This window comes from Barbus barbus, assembly GCF_936440315.1.
Source record: "Barbus barbus genome assembly, chromosome: 48".
Classification (NCBI taxonomy): domain Eukaryota; kingdom Metazoa; phylum Chordata; class Actinopteri; order Cypriniformes; family Cyprinidae; genus Barbus; species Barbus barbus.
This window is the reverse complement of record NC_136726.1, coordinates 10,211,571-10,227,899: the sequence shown is the minus strand read 5'-3', so window position 1 is coordinate 10,227,899 and position 16,329 is coordinate 10,211,571. Positions and strand designations below refer to the sequence as shown.

The window sequence follows — 16,329 nt, the reverse complement described above, 5'->3', positions numbered from 1 at the left end:
TAACTCAAGCTGCAAAAACGCTCCCGGAGCTTCAACAAGGCCTGGTTGTGTATGTAGTGTATTAAAATCCCCTGTGAACACAGCCAGGTGATTGGAGGATGATGAACCTGGCTAATCCTGAGTGATGTGGATGAAGGTAAGACGCTGTGCACGGTGTCTAGAGGATCGAATGTGCACACACACTCATGCAAATGTACTTTCACGTACACACTCAGTCAATGGGATTTAGACTGGAGTCCTCCCTCCCTCCTTTTCTACTCTAATCGCAGTGTTGTGGTTTTCTCGCTGTGGCTCTGTGGTTGTTTTCTCCTCCCTCTCAGGAAACTCTCTGTCTCTCTCTCTCTTCACGGTGTATATAAGTAAGCAGTGGGTAGGCTTTTCAGCAGACAGAGAAAACTATGCTAGAGTACTGTAGATACAGAGAGGTGCGTGTAGTGTATCGTCAGCCGTATGTGACTGAAGCAGCAGCGTGGGATCTACAGGTGAGTGACCTCTAATTACTATGACTCAATATTTTATATATACACACTCTTCACATGACCCTGTTGACATCAGCACACTCTGAAATAAAGTGAATGACAAAAGTAGGCACATTCCATCTTCTTATAGCATTTCTAAAATTGTTGTCTGTGTTGTTCTCAGTTAAGTACACTCTGTAATTCAACGTTTTCTTTCTTGCACATACTTTGTATCCAGACGTCAGTGAATGTTTTGAATGACTGTAGCCACATACTTTGAGTTAACTTGTCAAGCAATATGATTTTTTTTTTGGCTATTAACAAACCATTAACTATGACTTTTGCCTCAATAAAATCCAAATTTGCTGCTTATTATTAGTAAGGTAGTTGTTAACTTTAGTTATGCACAATATTTAAGTACCAAATGCATTATTAGCCGATATAAGAGGTTTTTAAATTCATCTGTATTGATATTGAATGTTTAATCATGCTCATTTTCTCTGCTTTTACATTTGTCATCATTTAATGCATACTTAATGTAAATATCTCAAAACACTAAATTTAAAATCACTGTAAAATGCAATCTTTAGCAAATCTCAAAATGTCATTTTTTTATATGTATATTAAGTATATTATATATAATATATAAGTATATTATTCCTCAATTGAAAAAAGTATAAACTTTACATTTTAATATAGTACAAATACATTTAATACAACATAAATGAAGGAATTTGTAAAGTTAGATATAAATTTAATAAAATTTTAAAATAAAATTAGTATAGAATCGTATAGAGCTGTTATCGGTTAAAATAAAAAAATAATAAAAATCTGTCAAAATGTGACCTCTCTGCAAAGGAACTCAAATGAAAGAAAACCTAATTAGCTCATTCCAAATATATGTGTTCCTCAAAGGGTTTAATTGAAAGTTTCCTGTCAGGAAATGTGCCGTGGCACCACTGAGGTCTTTGAACAGTGGCTCTGTAAATATTTTGAAGTGAGTTAATCAGAGGGAAGGGTTTACAGATGAGATTACACACTTCCGGATAAAGAGCTTCTTTTGGGTGACGGCCAGTGATGCTGGAGAAACTAACAGCCACTAACGTCAACGTTTCCCAGGAGCCCATGATCACTGTGAAGACCTCTTGTGGTATATGGAAAAACGTAGTGTCATTATACCATTTCATTGTCAGCAGTACTCAAAGGCAGCTTTAGAAGTTGCTTATTGTGTCGGCAGTGTCCAAAATACGATTCTTTGATTCTGAAGAGATCACTTATTATCTTTACTACCTAAGAGAAAACAATCCACCTCAAACCAAAACACACTTTCAGATGAACCTGACGTAGATCTCTGTTTGGGTTCCACTGTGATTAAGATAATCTTTTAAAGGATTTGTTTACCATTCGAGCATCAAACGCTGCAATAAATAACCAAATTAGACCTCTTATCTGTGATCTTGGTGTGTGATCTTTAGATTCCAGTGACTTTGAGGAAAGATCAAATGGAAAATATCAGTAATGACAATGAAAGCTACGGATGTCAAAGAATGTCATCTTGTTTCATTTGAGGCAAACAAACGATTAAATGGGAACATTTGCCTCACGTCGTCCTTAGAGCCACAGATATTAAACCACATATCTACTGAGGAGCCCTGAGGTTCCTTTGTGGCGATTCAAGAAACCTCTCTGTCTCCTGTTGTAAATCTGGCTCAGTCATATTTATGTTTCCAATTTGGATCAAATTTACATTTGGATGGGGCAGAATGAAGTCGCATCGAAATCCAAGCATCAGGTCGACTCCATGCCTTTTGTGGTTTCTCTGAAGCCGTCGCCGAAAAGGTTTCCGTAAAACCACTCTCACTTAGCCACATGAATCTTAATTATTGCCAGAGAGGGCTGAGGGTTTGAGGAAGCTCAAAGATAAATAAATCTATCTGAAATACAGTTACAATCACTTCAATTCTCCAAGAGTTTTCATTGACGGCTAACCCTAAAGCTTCATGGAAAGTTTTATTCATTCCCCCCACTTGAATTCCCTCGCATACTTAGGCATAATCACATGTGGGATCCTTCCTCTTCAACATATTTAACAACCTTTGTCACAAGTCACGGTATTATAAATGAAGCCTTTTATACATTATCAGTGTGTGATGGAATTCCATGCACAAATGCCATGAAGATCATCTATGAAGCTCAATGCAAAGCAGAGGTCTTATTATGCAGGAAGTGGTTTAATTCTTCCCCCTCATGGCACGGGCACGGTGCCAGTCCTAGGGGAAAAAGGAGCTACGGCGCTCTCAGCTAGGCTCTTTCCACTCAATAACACAACCACCACAAGGCTCCACAATTTGCCTTCATCCACAACATTCCACGCCATACCTCATTTTTCAACCTCTGATTTAGCACACGACTGGCATTAATAACCTAACCTCCCAATACATGTGTTACTGCCATGCTTACTAGTGATTGGTTCCATGCCTTATTCTGAGAGAAGCTGAGACTCTTGATTATCTGGTGCTAAAGAACATCCTGTAACTTCTTTAACGAACTCGAAGGCTGTTAATAAAACCACAATTTTTTAATTTTTCCCAATTCCCAATGAAAGTCAGATGAGAGGTTTAGTATACTGTGCTTTGCATACAGTAGTCCTAAAGGTTTTTGCACACTTGAGAGCATCAGACTTTATATATCTACTAAAATTCACCTTGACCAGTGTTAGTTGTAAGAAAAGCCAAGAGTATTTGTTTGCAGATGCCAGTTGATTTTATCTAATGCAATAAAATTCATACCCTTTACCTTTGTCTTGTCTTTTAATGCTCTAGCATGCAGATAGGGCATCTGGCGAGGGCAGCTATGATTATGGCTATGTGGGTGCCACACTGGTATGTGGCTGGATTTGGCCATTACCCTTGTGGTTAACTGCTGGTTTGACTGATGACTGCAACCCCCAAAGTAACGTTTGACTCATAATCAAACCAAGCTGAAGCACAAAATGTTTATGTTTGACCTCTCCCTACTTTGCACAATTAACTTGGACGTGAGGCCCTTTGTTTCTTAAGCCATCTTAAACACCTGAGCCATTTTAGACATTATCTACTGTGTCAGTAGCATGAATGCTTGTATTTTTTGACTGTCTATACATGTTCAATTAGTTGCAAAGTTTTCAGAATTTTCCGTTTTGCAATCTACATCATTTTAGCTAAATTTTACTTTATAATCAGTTGTAATTGCTTTTTTCTTTGCTAAGAATATATATTCAATGTTTGTAATACTGAACTTAGTATAAATTTAAAATTAGCATGAACATGCATTTAAGAGTGCATTTAAAGTCAACATGAAATTAAAAACTGATGTACTTTTTTAATACTCACTACTGCAAACGATATTCTTAAGAAACAACATTTGTAAGCATAAGATTTCCTTAATTAAATAACTTAATTTTTTCACTAAAATCATCTTGGTTGCACAGTCTACTGTAAACCAAATAGCTATTTTGGCTCAGTTCTGATATCTAAAGTTTCTGGTATTAAACTATTTACAATCCAATCAATTCCCAATGGATAAAATCAAGTCCACTCCCATCCTATTTTTTGATTAATTGAATATCCAGTTTGAGTCTGATTACACCACACGAATGTCATTTCATGTTAAGCTATTGTTTAACTTAAGAGTTTCCAGTTGCAAAAACAGTAATGGTTAACAAGTTCATGGTTTCAAATCAAGCATGAACTGATTTCTACCTTGAACGTAAGTCACATTGGATAAATCATGCTAACTGTAAATGTACCAGTTATTGTGCAAACACTGTGCGCTACTTACCTCACTTCTTTTTTTGTCCCTCACAGGATGATTGACGGTTGCTTGTGCTGAGTCACGTAGCAGAATGCCCGGTGTGCCCTGTGGGGCCTTGCAACACCACACTGTGCCCGTAGCCTGTGCCATCATCTGTTCCTGGCTGTTGATCCTGGTCCATTCTGCCTTTTGCCAGAAACCTGCAAAGCTGCCTCTGGTGGGCCGCAAGCCTTTCCTGGCAGCCTGGAATGCTCCACTGGATATGTGTATGTTGAAGTACAATATCAACGTCAGCCTTGATCTTTTCCATATCAGTGGTAGTCCACGAGCCGTCCACACGGGCCAAAATGTCACCATCTTCTATGCCAACCGCCTGGGTTACTACCCTTTCTACAACGAGCAAGGGGTTCCCATCAATGGAGGCCTACCTCAGAACAGCAGCCTTGAAGCACATCTTCACAAAGCCCGAAAAGACATAGCACATTTCATCCCTTCGGAAGACTTCCGTGGCCTGGCTGTGATCGACTGGGAGTTCTGGCGGCCACAGTGGGATCGTAACTGGAACAAAAAATACATTTACCGACAGCGTTCAAGCGAGCTGATTGCACAGGCTTACCTTAATGTGACCGACAAACAGGTGGAAGAACTGGCACGCTTGCGCTTCGAGAAGAGTGCCAAGGAGTTCATGCAGGGCACGCTGAAGCTCGGTACACAAACTCGTCCACACGGACTCTGGGGTTTTTATCTCTACCCTGACTGTCACAATTACAATGTACATGCACACGACTACAATGGCACATGCCCCCAACAGGAGAGCAAACGCAATGACCAGCTATTTTGGTTGTGGAACAGCAGCACTGCCCTTTTCCCAGCCCTCGCTATACGCAAAGGCCACATGGACAGCATTCACAACCTGCACTTCTCACAGAACAGGGTACTGGAGTCTCTGCGACTGGCCTCCCTTACCTCATTGCCCTATGAGTTGCCTACATATGTATACACACGCTTGGGGTATAGAGATGAGGCCATGGCGTTTCTGACCCAGGTAGGAGCATATATTCAATCAGAAATCTAAATATAACAAGATGTACTTTGGGGAATCATACAAGCCCTCAAATGTCATCATACAGCCAAGAAGAATCTCTATTTGAATCTTCTGATTGTTATATGTTCAAAAACAAATGGTGATAATAACATTTATATCATAGTCTAACATTTCTGGACAAATTTAGACATTTCAAAAGGGCAAACGTCCTGCAGAGTTTAGCTTCAAATAGCTCCATCACACTTGAAATCATGAAAGTTTCTACTGAACCTGTAGCTCTTGATGAACTGGTTCAGGTGTGTTTAATTGGGGTTGGAGCTAAACAGTGGTCCTCCAGGAAAAGGTTTGGACACCCTTGCTCTAAACACACAAATTGTGAGTCTGAAATCAAGAGCTCCCCCTTGTGGTCCAACAGAACAAACACTTAATAATTTCAGTTAAACTAGTAATGTTTTAGGAAACTTTCATTGCAATGATGTTATATACATTAATGTCTTTATTCATTTTCATTTCACAGAAAGACTTGATACATACAATAGGAGAAAGCGCTGCTTTGGGTGCTGCAGGATTTGTCATTTGGGGGGATCTTAACCTCACTTCTTCAAGGGTGAGATTTTTAACACCGTTTGATATACCTGAAACATTCTAAAAACATCTGTTCACAGGTACTTTCTTCCACAGTGACACTTCATCTCATTAGTCTCATTAGTTAAGACTGCTGTGTGCATTAGTTACAAATCTGCTTCAAAGATAAAAATTCCTAGACAAGGGATTTTCAAGCTTTTCCTCCTAAGGAAACCTTGCTTCTGGAGACCCATTGTCCTGCAGAGTTTAGCTCCAAATCTAATCAAGCACACCTAAAACAGCTAATCAAGGTGTTCGTGATGACTTGAAAATTGCAGGCAGGTTTGTTGGAATAACAGTAAAATATAAAGCTATTTTTTAAAGGTGATCCATTGTAAAACAGTGGTTCAAACCTTTTGACTTAAAAGCCGCCTATTCAGTTTAAGATAATTTAGACATTTATGCTGTTATTGTGACAGCTGCTTGTTTCAAAACTTTTTTATTAACCGAAACTGGCATCTTTGATATAATACATTAAACAAAATTCATTTTGTGATTCTAGAAGTTACAAACACCATATGTTTTCCAATAAAAATCCACTGGTTGAGTGGGACCACCATATTGGTCTTAATGGGACCACCATATTTTGGGGTCTGTGGCATCAAAAAGTATAAAAAACCCTGTTATAGATATTTTCCGTAGCAGCGACACTTTAACACATACAAAAATTTACCAGACTCAATGATTGCAATGCAATGTGACAATTACATTGATTTCTGGTTCAATACAGAATGCATTACTAAACTTGCCAGCAAACTTTAAAAAAAAAGTTTCCTGTAGTTTAATGCCACAGTTTTAACTTACTGTAACTTCCTGTGTCCCCTCAGCACAACTGTTCCAAAGTAAAAGCATTTCTGAACCATAGACTGGGTCAGTACATCACTAACGTTACCTGGGCAGCAGAAATCTGTAGCGACTTACTGTGTCAGTCCAATGGGCGATGTGTCCGTAGAGACCCACAGGCACCACACTACCTGCATCTGAGCCGCGGCAGCTATCGGATCCTGTCCAATCGAAACGGCACCTTCACCGTGACCAGACAGCAATCTAAGAACGAGCGTCAGATGCTGGCCGACAAGTTCCGCTGTCACTGTTATCAGGGGTATGAAGGAGAGCGCTGTGATAGCATAGAGCCGGAGGAGACAGAGGAGGACAACATGATAAAAGAGGATGTGGAGGAGGAGGAGGAGGGAAAGAAGAAACCAGAGGTCGACAAAGACATACAGGATAGTGCTGTGCCTTTACAAAACGCCTTCATCCTGACTGTTCTACTCCTCTTTTTGAACTTCAGTTCTATTTAGAGGTGAAGTGTGTATTTTCTGCACCACTAACATCAGGGGCCTGTTCCATAAAACTAGTCTGACTTATTTAGAACCAAATCAACTGACAATAAGTCAGACTAACTGAAATAAACCTGGCTTATTTGGTAAACGTGTTTTATGAAACAGGCCCCAGGAGGAACTGCAAAAACAACAGTTGTTTCCCAAACACCCCCCCCCCCCCCCCCCCCCCCGTATGCCATTGGTTGAACAAACAGATAGCCCCACCCCAAACTCACATAATTCGTTAAGACACTGTTGACATGTTCAGCTGGTCAGATTCACAAACAGAGAAATGTTTTTAAAATGCTACAGAGCCAAAGTTTACACTTAGTGGGCAACAAATAATTTTTTTTGATGGCTTAGAGAGCAAGGTGGTCAATAGCTGATACATATATATGAGAATTTGATTTAAAGATATCAAATAACTCATGCTGCAATTAATTTTTTCACGGTTGACAACTAGTCTAGACCTTTCAGGGAATCAACCTACAAATAGCTAAATTACAGTTGTATTTTCTCCTATCTCACATTTGAAAAATGACACACTTCAACTTTAACGAAAAACGGCTAAAGAGCCACTTTGAAGGCACATCAGGACTCAGTCGGGTTTTAATATTTGTTATTTTGCAATACTGAAAAATTAAAGATGTTACAATGGTGCTGTATGCTAATGTAGATGAGATGCAAGCCTTGTTTGCACAAACTTCAGTCTGAATATTTTTTAATAATTGTTCTGGATGAATGCTCAATGATTGTTAACTCGTAACTGTTTTCTGACAGGAAATGTTACATCTATGCAGTCTGTTTTTACAAAGCACTGACACCAAGATGCTTCCTGTGATATTAGCAAGCTTATCACTTACAACAATGCTTGCTATCAGAGCACTTCAAAGTCAGGGAACGCTGGGTATTCAAAACTTACCTAAATGAGGTAAGATATACATATTATATAAACATGTCATGCTTTATAATCTAAAATGGCCAAATGTTATATTTTTCAAAATTGCTACATACCAAATAGCTAAACTTAAAATAATTATAGCCTATATCAGTTCATCATTATTTGAAGTGAATTGTGCAAGTGGGTCAAAATAATCCTTAGCCTAATGGTTAAAATCATAATAAAATAAAATGTGCCTCAATTTATAATATTCTCAAAAAAAGGAAAACTGATATTATACACAAAACCACGTTCCAATTTTACTCATTTTATTGAAAGTTGTATAAAATACAGTACAAATGCCAACATAAGTTTGTCATTATACCATTATATGAAACGATTAATCTTTACATCTTTCATCATATTTTAAGTTTTAATCAATATTGCACACTAGAATAAATCATTGTACTCATCATATTAATGATGAGAAAACTCAGTGGACACAACCAGAGTTGAAGCTAGTTGAATTTCATTAAATTACAAAGTCTCATTTTATTGTTTTTGTCTCCCAAATTCCTGAAATGTGTGTTAAACCAAAGATTATGAAGATGAATGTTTACACATGTAAGTCTGCATTTGCTAAACTACAGAATGCTGTGGTGCGTGAAAACTCATGATTGTACGTTAAACTGTGTCTTTTTTTGCTCTTGTTTGAATGAAGCCAGAATGATTGATACATAAAACAAAGAAAGGTATTATACCTCAACATCTTTCAGTACTTTTAATTAGCAGAATCTACAAACTGTAATAGAGGTCTACAGATTGTATTACATGTCCAGTTTCAGGTTGAAGGATAATCTGACCATGTTTTATCACTATTTTCTGACCTGTTTTGACTCAGTTTGCTGCATTTTGTTGCATGTAGACCATATTTTGTATGAGACACTATTATCAGAGCCTTCATTATTGGTCAGTGTCTCTCTTTTTTTTTTTTTTTACCTCAATGCTAAAGTTCTCCTAAATATATTTCCACAGTTATTTTTTATTCATATCAAAATCAGTCATTTATACAATGTGTAATTCATTACTTGATTTTTTTTTTTTTTTACATTAAGCAATACCATTAATCAAATACTCGATGAAGACAAATGTTGCTTGAGTCTTGATGCACTGCAAATAAAGGATTGTAACCTGGTCTTGATTCTCATCTTGGAATGCATTACAGAAAAAACTACGCAAATCCTTTGTATCTACCCAGATTTCTTCAACAATTTGTCCTACAATTTGATCTGATCTTCAACTAAGCCACCTGTACATCAGTTTCCAAACAAAGTCTGCTTACGTTTTAATTCCTTTATCAAACATGACATTTAAACATTCACAGTGCACGGAGTAAAATCTATGTGATTTATTAAATTGTAGAGCCTCCCTCTTTGGGTCATCATCTGGTCACATTACCCAACTTCTGTTGAGCCTCAACTGGCAGATGGCATTACATTTTCCCGCAAAATGTCTTGATAACCTTGGGGATTCATTTTGCCATTGATGATAGCAACCTGTCCAGGCCCTAAGGCAGCAAAGCAGCCCCAATTCCCCCTCCACCATATTTTACATTACAGTTGGGGCTGAGGTTTTGACACAATTCAAAAATACAGGTACAGGTAAATACAAAAAGTTCAAATAGTTGAAAAAAAAATCTAAACCAAACAATTCTACTGTCTCTACAATTACCTTAAGAGTCTCGAAGAGGTCTGAACTCAAACATCACTTGCTTTTACCAGTTTGAATAAGATAACAGTCCAAACATAAAATTGAGATTTTGATATTTCTTGCATTCCAAAAGATTGTACAAAATGAAACAACAACAAACTTTTGGTATATCATTAAATATAAAGTTGATTTAGGCCTAGGTAACCTGATGTTTAGGAAATGGTTTTTAAAAGTTACCTGAGAATATATTGATCATTTCTAACTACACTAATGTTTTTCCAGTTACATACAACAAGCACAGTCTTGCGTTTTTAAACATTGACCTCTGCTAATATTTAACAGGAACCTGAGCAAGCTACATTTGATTCTTGCTATAGGAGAAACCCATTTGACTCGGTAAGATACTAATTATTTCTTCAGTAAATCTCAAACTTAACTAAGAATATGCATTTTAATTTTAAAGACATCTCCTAGCTCCATATATTTCTGATGTATTATAAGAGAGCTCTAGACAAACCACCATACAAAAATGTTTTAAAAATGCATACATTTGTCACATCGTTTTAGCAAAGATGATTTGAATACTCCAGGGTTTATTTCTGCAATGTTGTATTTTATTGTGCCAAAACAATCTTATAAGATACTGTTGCACAAATGTTTTAATATTTTAAAACATTATTATAATTTTTAATCTCAATCAGTGTATGCAGATGGGAGACCAAAGGAAACAATGGTTACCATTTTACACCTTTCTCTTCATTACATTCAGGCATCTTATCAAATCACTTTCTACTCCACCAGCAGCAGCTCCTCTCTTCCATAGGCCTTTTGTACTGTTATGGAATGCTCCTATTTCTAAATGCCAGTAACTGAAGGTCCCTCTAGATTTATCTCTCTTCCAGGCGGTTACCACACCGGCCAGGGAACGCAATCAATCCCTGACCCTGTTCTACAAAAATCGAATTGGCCTTTACCCCTATGTAGACCTCCACTCCTTGAAAGAGTATAATGGCGGCATCCCGCAGAGGGGCAACCTGTCTGTTAGTTTGGATAAAGCTAAGGAAGAGTTTTCCCAGTACATTCTGGACTCAACCACCGGTCTCGCTGTCATGGATTGGGAAGAGTGGCTTCCAATGTTTGACCTGAATTTGAACGGCAAGGAGATCTACAAGGAACTGTCCGTCAACTATACCCTCCAGCAGAATTCTTCCCTTGACCTGCAACAAGCATCCAGACTACAATTCCAGCATGAAGCCAGATGTTTCATGGAAGAAACTCTGAAAATGGGAATCAATCTTCGACCTCTGCATCTGTGGGGCTACTACTTGTTCCCAGACTGCTATAACTATGACTTTGAAGAGTCATACTATACAGGTACTTGCTCAGAGCACACAAAACAGTTGAACAACAATCTGCTCTGGCTGTGGGAGGTTAGCACTGCCCTATACCCATCAGTATATCTGCCAGTTTCTGTGAGTGGAAGCAGGAGCCCTACACTGTTTGTTCGTCACCAGGTGCAAGAGGCAACAAGAGTGGCAGCCCTACCAAAACGTCGCCTCACTGCACCAGTCTACGTCTACCTACCTCTTAAGGGACCAAAAGGAGCTTTACATGAATGAGGTACAGTATGGAGACTACTGGCTGTTATTGACCATGGCAAAGCATATGAACTGTGGTACAACCAAAACATGGAAAGTATAGTCTAGGCCAGGAGTGTGCAAACTTGCTTTTGGAGGTTCAACATCTTGACGTTCAGCTCCAAATTTAATAGTAAGTCTGAAGACCTTAGGATCTTTTGAGATGAGCAAAATCTGCACAGAACCGATCAGTTCTGCTCCGAACAAGCCTCTTGATTAACTGGGTTAGGTGTGTTTAATTGGGGTTAGGTAATATATTGTTTATTAGCACTTATGTTTGTCTGTGTCTCAAACTCGGGGGTGCACACAGTTCTATTTTATCCCTTTTCCACCAAGGCAGTTCCAGTGCTGGTTCAGAGCCAGAGCCTAGTTTCAAACCGGTTCTTTGTTTCTCGACACACAAAGCACCAGCTCCGAACCAGGAAAAGCGGTTCGTAAGTAGCACCAAAACATTGCTGGGCTAGAAGGAAGAACCGCTTGCGTCAGGAGCTGGGGGTGGGTTACCGTGACCAACAAGACGAACAGAAACTTTGGACCACCATATTTGAAATAGCAGCTAAACGCAAACACATTTGATTCGCCGTGTTTGGATGCCGATGTAGGTTTGCAAAGACATGAACATCAATAGCAACGCAGCGTCCGCCATTGTTGAAAGTTTGTTTAGGCTTGTTCGGGATGGATCGGCGCTGCGTGGACCGTTCGGTGCGAGGCATCGGGGTGCTGCAGGAGCCAGCAGACTGCTGTTTATGCTTTTGGATCGCTCTCACCGTGCTTTAGTGTGTTGTGTGCCGATTGATCGATCGGTCTGCGTGGCGCTGATGAACCTCGAACAAGCCTGTTGTGCTGCGCTAGTGAGCCGAAGCATGAAACATATTGTGACGTAAGACCTGGCTCTGTATTGGCTCTCTAGCCTGTGGAAAAGCAACCGGTTCTTAAAGGGTTCGCCAGTCGAACCAACTAAGGACCGGCTATAGCCCTGGCTCTGAACTAGCACCTGGTTCCAGCTGGTGGAAAGGGGGTATTTGTGGACATGATACTATGGCGTTATCTGTGCAAAGTACCACTTTTTATGTGTTTTTAATCGACTGGTGTTGCTAACAATGGATACACGTCCATCTTGGTTTTCTGACTTCTCTATTGACTTCTCTACTGGAACACGGTCCACTTGGGTGTGACGTCATTCCCAGCTCCGACATTCCACGTAAATTGAATGCAGCATTAGCTTCAATCTTAATTAAACACACCTGATCCGGATAACAAAGTCCTTTAGCGTTATTTGAAAACTACAGGAATGTGAGTTGGAGCAGGGTTTGAACTAAACCTTGTAGGACTGCAGCCCTCCAGGAGCCGAGTTTGAAACCCCTGCTCCAAGGCCTGAAACGGGTGTCAGACAAAGGAGACATGCAGAATGCGCAGTGTTGAGGGTACTCTAGGAAACCACAGGACTAGGCCATATAGGTTTCTTGCAGTATTATGCTGTCTGTTTTTCTATAGATTGATTTGGTAAGCAGTATCGGTGAGACTGCAGCCCTGGGAGCTTCCGGGGCTGTGCTATGGGGGGGCTAGTGCTGATTACAAAGACAAGGTCATTTATTTTTTCTTAAAGCAATAGTTTTTTATTTATATATTTAATATAAAACACTGATCTGTAGAATATCATTGCTGCTATTTTCCTGAGACTGGTGATTGAGCTCCATAATGCTCTCACATCTCAATCAATTATGCACAAATTCAAGTATGATAGGTCATAATGCTTTGTGCCAGGTTTTACACCAATGACAACTGATAGGGGTGTAACAGCACACAAAAATGGTGGTTCGGTACATACCTCTGTTTTGAAGTCACAGTTCTGTCTATGGCTGTGCTGGTGAGCGTGACAACCGCACCGCCACTTGTTTCCCCAGCAAAGTGGATATATATACTGTAAATTAACAACTGGCCACAAAATCCATAACATGCAATGTTTTTGATATCAAACAACATGTTTATAGTACACAAAAACAGGTGAAACGTGAAAGCTCATGGGTTCGTCAGCAAATAACGATTTTAGTTTTGGACTATACATAAATATATAATATAGCTTCAGAAGACTTTGAATATAGGTTGTATGGACAACTATTACCATGCTATGTTGTATTTCTAAAGCTTAATAAACCCAGTACTTGATCCATAATAGAAAGAAAATCATGTTTTCATGAAAAAATTACAATAATTTTAATGCTTCTCTTTCCTTTCAGACCTCATGTGAAGCCTTGTCTGCATACCTGTCTGATACTTTAAACCCCTACATTGCCAATGTCACCTCTGCGGCCCAGCTCTGCAGCAAAAGTCTCTGACAAGGCAATGTGTCCGCAAAAACTACAACTCAGACGATTACCTCCACATTAGTTCAGAAAGCCACCAAATCATTCGGAAAGATGGGAAATATGTGGTCATGGGGACCCCCCCTCTCCAAGTGATCTCACTTACTGGAAAAACAAATTCACTTGTCAGTGCTATGAAGACAGGAAGTGCACATCTACAATACCCTCTTTCTAACAGAAAATGTTGTAGAATAAGTAGACAAATTTACTGTATTTAGAGAGGGCAATTCATTTACATTACTTCACTAAAAACTAAAGTGAGTTCGTTTTTTACACTAATGATATATACAGAGCACATTAAATTGTCTACAGTCTAATAAAATGTATAATTAATTAATATAATTATGTCAAACACATCATTATATTAATTAACTTTAGTTGTATCAAAAATTTGGCATTTAGATACTAAACAGACACATGCATGTTGGAGTCATAACGATGCAAAGGTAAAAAAAAAAAAAAAAAGAAGTAATATTTAAGAATCAGGGGCATCTTCAATTTACTTAAAATAAGATGAAGCACATTTCAGATTTCAGACTTTCTTTCCTTGGCATATTTTAGTCTGCCTGGGGTTTGACACGACAAGTTTTTTCTGAATGTTATCCTGCTGACTACACACACATATTCCCATACATGTAAGTACAACATGGAGACACACAGCCCTTCAGGAAGAGTTTTAACCAAGGTTGCAGATTTCAACCACTAGGAGTCGCTGTCTCTACATTACATTCAAACTTGATCTGAACTAGACCTTCTATATCAGGGATCTCCAACCCTGCTCCTGGAGAGCTACCATCCTGCAGATTTCACTTCCAACCCTGCTCCAACACACCTGTCTGAAATTAACAAGTAGCCTTGAAGACCTTGATTAGCTGGTTCAGGTGTGTTTTATTGGGGTTGGAGCTGAAATCTGTAGGATGGTAGCTCTCCAGGAGCATGGTTGGAGACCCCTGTTCTATATGAGCCCAACAGTGCAAATACTGAATCTGCAAGCTAAGATGCCCTATACTAGCTTATATACATATCATTATGAACATTACAATGTACTCAAATATCTCACAGAATGTTGTATTTTTCAAAACGTTTTGTTTGTGGTACAGAGACGATCGCTCCTCAATATAGTAATCAAGCAGGCCTAATCTTTCCAATCAATATATATCATACAAACATTTATAATCGAATGGAGAGCCCCATTCCATCTAAAATCTACCTACCGTGTCGATACACTTAACACTTATCCTGAAATCCTCCAATAATTTAGAATTTTACCAATATTTTAACTAATTTTGAGGTAATTTTCAACTGTGGCGTTTACCACACGCAGGTTTGATGACGCACTTGAGTAAAAACGAAAGCTGATTGGCTTAAAAGTTCACCTTTGACAATGATTGCTGATGCGGAAAGAGTTTTTTTTTTAGGTAATTTTTTTTTGTCAGTTTTTACTTTTGTATTTAAGAATTTTTATGATCATGTTTAAGTTATGAATGTTCACAGTTTTCAAAATATTCAAATAAACGATATTTATATAACATTATAAATATGCATAACAGAAATAAACTATTTATTTAGTTTGTAGTTAGTTACATATACTTGACTGTAGATGGCAGTGTGGTTACGTCACAGGATTACAGCTAGTCCACTCATATTATATATTTTTTGATTATGAATTTTTATTTTGAATCTGAGCTAACCCAAAGATTACTAAATTGTATTTTACAGAACAAACAAGTCTCTAAAGACCAAACCACTACCAGTTACGTTTCTGATTCACTACTCAAATTTCTGGGCAAGTAGAAATCCCCAACAAAAATGCTTCTTTAGTGTGTGTGCCATACTGTAAGACCAGACGTATGTTTTCAGCTGAAACCGCAACATCAACATGATCAACAAAAGATCCTGCAGTGACCGCCTGTGACAGGCATAGTGTTCTGATTCTGAAGAGGGGGCTGGTCCGAGCTTCCACAGGGTGACATGACGCAAATGTCCCTAGACAGACAAAAGACAGCTTTTACCATTGAGTAACCAAACAGAGACTGCAACAGTGACTCTATAAAATAAAGGAAAACATACAGCTAAAAGGAACGGGTGAGAAAATGCAAGCTGTTGGGAATTTGTGTGGGCATACATTAATATGCGATAACGTACAAAATATATTTTTTTATGCATTAAATGTGTGCAATAACATATTTAAGTCAAACTACCTGTGATTCCTAATATGTAGCCTGTGTAGCCTATGTGTGTGTGGTTTGAATGGATGCAATTTTAATGCATTCTTACAGTTGCTTGTTTGAGGATTTCACCAAAAGATATAGTCAGTTGCTGTAGATAAGTAAGATGTGAATTTTCTCTAATGCCTGTGAATATGTTGATGCCTCGGGACAAAGTGCGGGCTGTCATTGCTCTAACAAGGATTTGTAGTGTTTATGGCTCCCCTTTAAGTTGACCTACTGACGTTCAGACCATCTGTCAGACTAAACCTCCCCAAAACACCCACATGA

General features: G+C 38.6%; 1 protein-coding gene and 1 pseudogene across 4 annotated transcripts; both read left to right on the top strand.

Annotated features, from left to right (window-relative positions):
- The first annotated feature begins 384 nt into the window (after positions 1-384).
- Positions 385-9,316, top strand: LOC306866385 (hyaluronidase-4-like). Of its 3 annotated transcripts, XM_079411569.1 has the most exons (5): positions 385-482; positions 3,281-3,410; positions 4,304-5,295; positions 5,813-5,902; positions 6,747-9,310. In XM_079411569.1, the coding sequence occupies exons 3-5, from the start codon at positions 4,342-4,344 to the stop codon at positions 7,218-7,220; spliced, it is 1,518 nt and encodes a 505-aa protein (XP_079267695.1). In that variant the 5' UTR covers positions 385-482; positions 3,281-3,410; positions 4,304-4,341; the 3' UTR covers positions 7,221-9,310. The 3 variants fall into 3 exon arrangements, with proteins under 3 accessions (XP_079267695.1, XP_079267694.1, XP_079267696.1); XM_079411568.1 differs by lacking the exon at positions 3,281-3,410 and having other exon boundaries at positions 6,747-9,316; XM_079411570.1 differs by lacking the exons at positions 3,281-3,410; positions 5,813-5,902.
- Positions 8,730-13,804, top strand: LOC306866602 (hyaluronidase-5-like; annotated as a pseudogene). Its single transcript has 4 exons — positions 8,730-8,780; positions 10,707-11,451; positions 12,963-13,053; positions 13,706-13,804. The product of its transcript is annotated as a hyaluronidase-5-like (transcript).
- The last annotated feature ends 2,525 nt before the right edge of the window (positions 13,805-16,329 follow it).